We start from the raw sequence: 6,000 nt of genomic DNA on the forward strand, positions 1-6,000 counted from the left end.
GCCCACTACCTATGGCTAACCCCCCTCATGCAGTGGGTGGGATTTCAATCGTAGGTGGAGTAGCCGAATAGGTCACTTAATGTAATTTCTTTTTCTTATTTTGTTTTTGTTTTCTTTTAATGATATGACATTTGCAATCTTTCAATGAAAGGATTGCAAATATCTTATCATTTAACCCACTTTTGTAAATATATATTATTTATATTGTATAAATTCAAAAAATAATCATTATTTAATTATAAAATATGCTCCGTATTTAATTATTTTAAAATTCATATTTTGTTTAAAATGTATATTTAAAATTTATTTTTGTTTTCTTTGAAAATAAATTTACATAATTGAATATGTTATTTTTATTATTTTATTAATCATTTTTTTTTATAAAAAAATGTGATATGATAGTAGACATTTTTTATGTAAATTTTTATTGCAAAGGATGCAAAAATATAAATGTATTAATCCAAACTTAAAAATCATATTACCAATGAGATGAAATGATATCCGTTTTTAAATGAGAGAATGAGTTTTTTTAATGAAATAAGTAATCAAATTTCATAGTTGTATTTTAAAAAATTGCATTATTAACCAAACACTAACTATGATTTTGATCCCTATTCATAATGTGTAAACCCGTGAACTAAACACACTCCTGTATTGTGTAAACATATTCACTTTGTTAATCGTTCGCATTCACGCAGTTCGGCGTGTTCTCTGGCTAGCTAAATATACATACACATGCATATACATGATTCATGATATATACATATTAAACATTTCTCTTTAGGTATTGACAGCTAAATCACAACTACGGACACACGGTAAATTAAATAAAAATTGCAACCACCCAACCTTAATTAGCTTCATCAAAATCACAATCATCGTATGATTCGTATCCTAGGGGCTGCAATTCACCAAAAAACAAAAAGAGTACTAAAAAAAGAAAAAGAAAAAAAAACAGTAAGAGTATAATTCAGTGTTTATATATATCACTAAATATTTTGGGGTTGAAGGGGAAGGGGCAATTGAATTAAGGTGAGTATAGTAGCTAGGGAGGGAGAGGTTTCTTGAGTTGCATGAGAAGTTTACGTGAAGCAATGGAATTTATTGGTGAGTCTAATTTTATTTTTTTTTTGTTCCACCCAAAACCATTGCTTCAGCTGTACTCCATGGCGACACTGGAACTAATACTACTGCAACCTTTTAGCTTTCTGATCCTCAGCTTACCATCTTAATCCACACCATTAATTATATTATGCTATACCAGATTCCATAAATTAATGTTGTTTATAACGAATGTACATATATGTTCATTTCTAATACAAAGAAACATTATGATATAATAATGATCTGATCTTCATGAATATTTGTCATAATTAATCCATAATGGCCCATGAATATAATGTTCGTAGTATTTGTATTGGATGAGCATCATCACAAAATATAAGGAACGTAACATACATCAATTTTCTAAAGCTCTCCTACTTTATGAGTTAGGTCAATAACTCTAAATATATATATGATCATCATTTGAATAAAAAGTACTCCATATTTTTTTTTTCAATTAAGTTGTTATACTCCCTTTATGTTTTTTTTTCTTGCAAAATAAGAAATATAACCACACTTCTCAAGTATAATTATTTCTTTTATGAAATTCAACACTCTAAAAAAGTTGCGTGACTATTCAATATCGAAAAATGATGAAGGGCATGACAATAGATCGAATTCCTACCATATACCCTAATAACCAATGATCATTCCCTATGTTAAGTTCAGAAATAATAATATGGAGTAAAAAGTCGAGATGTGTGTAGTATAGGTTGTATTTACTTCAATTCATTGTTGTTAGTTTATTTATTTATTACGTAGTAGTTTTTTTCTTCAATTTTGTTGGGCATTGGTCTGAAGGGCCAAATTTATAGCACCTGCTATCAAAATGTGGCCTTAAATGTTATGTAAGTATAAAAAATAAAATTATTTTGCTATTGGTTATAAATTTTGCTGATATGCTTAAAAAAATAAAGAATTTCTTGGATGAATAAACATAGTTATAACTTTTCAATATTTTCATTTAAAAATTAGAGCAAGTTAAGCATAGATATTTCCACCATGGGTAGCTGGTATCCCCTTAGCTTGTGGGAGAGTGATGAGTGTAATGCCACGCAAACAGTAGGTTTCCCCATCTACACTCAAGTGCTTCCACTGCTTAGCTTAATTAATTAATTAATTCACTGCCTTGTTGTAATATTTTATACTTCTCTGTCACATTTTATTCGTCTTATTTACTATTCATTGTTCAACTCAAATCTTTTTTCTTTATTTATTTTCTTTAGTATTTTTTTTTAATATTTTTAAATTTGTTTTTTTTGTGTAGTTTTTAAATATATAATTTTTGTATACTAATACTAAACTTAATATGAAAAATTGGATTAACTGAATCAGACACATAAAATGGTACGGGGAGTTTGTGTTTTTGAATTAGTGCATGATATGGAAGGGTACTTGATAACCTTTAGATGGTGTGTAAAAAGACATGTAACTACATTTATTCCACATGAAGCATTCCTACACCAGTAACCTCACCAATACGTGACTCTCAAGCAACCCTTTTCTTTTCCTTCTTCCGAACAATTCATCTGTTTTTCTACTTTTGTTCCGTATCTGTATTTAATCTTTAAGGTATACCTTTCTCTCCCCCGCCCCCCTCTCTCTGTGCACAAGTAGTGATGAGTGTTATTGATCACGAATTGAATTGAGAGACCACTCTTGTGCTTGAATCTACCAATTAGGCCTAAAAAGTGGGGGGAATTGAAAAAAGCAGAATTCTATACCTTCCCAACCCTCAAGAACAAGTAGCTTGAGGGAGAACATGCTTTCAAAGAGACAACTTGCTTTTTCCCTTTTCATATGACCTAGCTGATGATGAGTAGTATGTAGATAGTAGTCCTCCTGGGAGTTTGTTTATTTGGGAATAGTGGGATTGAGGACGAGGACGACAACGATCGAGTAATGTTTTCTTAGCAGACAAAAAAACATAGAATGACTTGCAGCAGTGATTCTGGGGAGGATCGTCCAGCGAGATTGTTTGCTCACAACAGTGGGGGTAATAATAATAGTGTGACCATAAATGAGATTACCAGACGTAGCGGAATGAGGGCTTGCCCTTCCTGTGGCCATCCGATCAAGTGTGAGCAAAAGGTTCGATAATTTTTTTGTTTTTTTTTTTTGTGAGATTTGATTACATGTTATATGCTATGTTTCTTTAATTTCCTGAGAATATATATATATATATAGGCTGGAATTCATAATCTGCCGGGATTACCTGCTGGAGTGAAGTTTGATCCAAGTGATCAAGAGATTCTTGAACATTTGGAGGCTAAGGTCAGCTTGGATTCTCACAAGCTTCATCCTTTAATCGACGAGTTCATCCACACCCTTGAAGGAGAAGATGGAATTTGCTACACCCATCCTGAAAAGTTACCAGGTTAATTCATGTTTTGCATGTTTCTTCAATATAATGAATCTTTCATTGTCACCGGTCCATACAGACACCTCAGTTGATTCTTGAGTAGTAAATTGTGTGAATAAAGAGTAGACACAGGTCTAATTCAACAGTCCCACAATGTAAAAGTTACATCCAGTGTGCTGAGTTTCTTATGAACACCAGATATTGGTACTCTTACCTAATGACTGGCCGGCCAGTCAGGATGTGAGAAACCTGGGTATGTTTGTTTCTTTGATTTACACGTTTGATATGACGAATGGTTTTATGGGTAACTTATAGGAGTGACGAAAGATGGTTTAGTCCGGCACTTTTTTCACAGACCATCCAAAGCCTATACCACGGGCACAAGAAAGAGAAGGAAAGTGCACACGGACGTGGACGGGAACGAAACCCGGTGGCACAAGACCGGGAAGACGAGGCCGGTGGCGGCGAAAGGCATGGTGAAAGGCTACAAGAAAATACTGGTGCTCTACACCAACTACGGGAAGCAAAGGAAACCCGAGAAAACCAACTGGGTGATGCACCAGTACCACCTCGGAGACGACGAGGACGAGAAAGAAGGCGAGCTCGTGGTGTCCAAGGTTTTCTTCCAAACACAACCTAGACAGTGCGGTTCTCTCCTCAGGGATTCTCCCCCTCTTGATCTCCCTCAGGCCGGCCGAAAGGCCGGTTCCCATCTTAGGGAATCTGCGGCAACAATGGTGGAATCCTTCAACCCAACTCTCATCTCATTCGATCAATTCGACCATAATCGTCCCACTTCTCGACTCCTCCCGAGTTTCAACATGCATGACACTTCTTTCATTCCTTAATTTTTGTTCTTTTAATTAACTGTCTCTTTTGTAAGGTCTTAAAATATAATGATGATGAAGAAGTTAACTTGAAGCAGTTATGGTGGTTAGGGGGGAAGAATAAGGGGGAGTGAGCAGATCAGATCAGAATAAACTTCTTCTAAGGTTGGAAGTTGAAGCTCAACCCTAATAGATGGAGTAATTATGATATCTTAAACTTTAATTTCTGAAATGGAATTTGTTTAATTATAATATAATGCATGTTTTAATTACGTTGTACAGTAGTAATGCAGAAGTGGTCATGTACACGGCTCAGGATTTATGATCATTGACTGTACTGGGAGAGTTATCATAAAAGATCAAGTGTACAAAGATACTCCAGATGATAAATTAATGTATTATTACTTTTAATGTTTGTTAGGTTGTTTCTTTTCTGGGTAATCATTATTTATGATGTCCACATTAATTAGTATAACATTTCTTCTTTTGCATGCAAGTTGATCGATCTATAAATTTTGCATACAAATTTAAAAACAAAAAGATGCATTATAGGTATGTATAAGATGTGTTGATGAGTTTCACTTTTAATAATGAGTAAATTGCACTTTTGGTCCTCTGACTATAGCACCTCTATTAATTTTAACACTTGACTTTTAAAAGTAACGAATTGATTCTTTAACTATGCTTTTTTTAACGAATTTGGTCCTTCCGGCCAAATCAGAGGCCAAATTAGGCCGAAAAATTGTAACCCCTTTCCGATTACCATTTAGTGAGGGCATAATGGTCATTTGTTCTCTTTTCTTCTCTCTTTTCTTCTCCTGTGCGCCGGAATCCATGGAAGACCACGAACACACATGTGGCGGCTCAATGAAACGCCCGTCCCCCTCATTCCCTTCCTCTCTCCAAGAACCCTCCCCCAAAAGGCTCTCTCTGCTTCCACCCTCCCCTTCTCCTCTCTACCGGAGCCTCTCCGAACCAATTGATTCTCTGGGTATACTCAACGTCCAAACTGCTGACAATTCCAAGATTTCACCGCCGCCGCCAATCCTCTCTGAGCCATCTTCGGTGAAGAATTCTGAGTCCCGGAATCGGATGCCAATCCCTCCTCTCCATAGATCTTTATCTGACCCCACCGCCGCAGCATTAGAGTTCCGTCCCTCTCCGCCACAAACCATCAAATCCCCCGCTCAAGAGAGCCCCAATACCAAGGTTAACACTAATAACACTATTCTCCGAAAATTGAAAAATCTTAACTAGCAATAATACTTTTTGATTGCAGAGGGTTAAGAGGATGAAAGATAGATTGAGACAGATGAGAGAATGGTGGGATCAAGTGTTGCAAGAAGAAGATGAAAAGATGAGAGAATGGTGTGTTCGTGGTCTTCCATGGATTCCGGCGCACAAGAGAAGAAAAGAGAAGAAGAAAAGAGAGCAAATGACCATTATGCCCTCATTAAATGGTAATCAGAAAGGGGTTACAATTTTCCGGCCTAATTTGGCCTCTGATTTGGCCGGAAAGACCAAATTCGTTAAAAAAAGCATAGTTAAAGGATCAATTCGTTACTTTTAAAAGTCAAGTGTTGAAATTAATAGAAGTGCTATAGTCAGAGGACCAAAAGTGCAATTTACTCTTTAATAATTGACAGGATCTGCAGTTTTATTAGTAATAGGGTTTGTAAATTTGTGACATTTGATTTGATTAACACG

The 6,000-nt window shown here is 35.4% G+C and overlaps 2 protein-coding genes across 2 annotated transcripts; both read left to right on the plus strand.

Moving 5' to 3' along the window:
- Positions 1-2,509: 2,509 nt before the first annotated feature.
- Positions 2,510-4,708, plus strand: LOC116007801 (NAC domain-containing protein 73-like). Its single transcript, XM_031248475.1, has 3 exons — positions 2,510-3,195; positions 3,292-3,481; positions 3,782-4,708. The coding sequence occupies exons 1-3, from the start codon at positions 3,037-3,039 to the stop codon at positions 4,312-4,314; spliced, it is 882 nt and encodes a 293-aa protein (XP_031104335.1). The 5' UTR covers positions 2,510-3,036; the 3' UTR covers positions 4,315-4,708.
- Positions 4,709-5,157: 449 nt separating this feature from the next.
- On the plus strand, positions 5,158-5,982 carry LOC116011439. The gene is made up of 2 exons (XM_031251001.1): positions 5,158-5,502; positions 5,573-5,982. The coding sequence occupies exons 1-2, from the start codon at positions 5,161-5,163 to the stop codon at positions 5,861-5,863; spliced, it is 633 nt and encodes a 210-aa protein (XP_031106861.1). The 5' UTR covers positions 5,158-5,160; the 3' UTR covers positions 5,864-5,982.
- Positions 5,983-6,000: the final 18 nt, after the last annotated feature.

The sequence above is a fragment of the Ipomoea triloba genome, chromosome 2, assembly GCF_003576645.1.
Source record: "Ipomoea triloba cultivar NCNSP0323 chromosome 2, ASM357664v1".
In the NCBI taxonomy this organism is placed as follows: domain Eukaryota; kingdom Viridiplantae; phylum Streptophyta; class Magnoliopsida; order Solanales; family Convolvulaceae; genus Ipomoea; species Ipomoea triloba.

Excerpts from the sequence above, each read along its gene's own strand:
- LOC116011439 (XM_031251001.1), top strand. The coding sequence starts at position 5,161 with ATGAAACGCCCGTCCCCCTCATTCCCTTCCTCTCTCCAAGAACCCTCC. Across the intron at positions 5,503-5,572 it reads AAGAGAGCCCCAATACCAAG|AGGGTTAAGAGGATGAAAGA; the intron begins GTTAACACTAAT and ends TTTTGATTGCAG.
- LOC116007801 (XM_031248475.1), top strand. The coding sequence starts at position 3,037 with ATGACTTGCAGCAGTGATTCTGGGGAGGATCGTCCAGCGAGATTGTTT. Across the intron at positions 3,196-3,291 it reads CGATCAAGTGTGAGCAAAAG|GCTGGAATTCATAATCTGCC; the intron begins GTTCGATAATTT and ends ATATATATATAG. Across the intron at positions 3,482-3,781 it reads CCATCCTGAAAAGTTACCAG|GAGTGACGAAAGATGGTTTA; the intron begins GTTAATTCATGT and ends GGTAACTTATAG.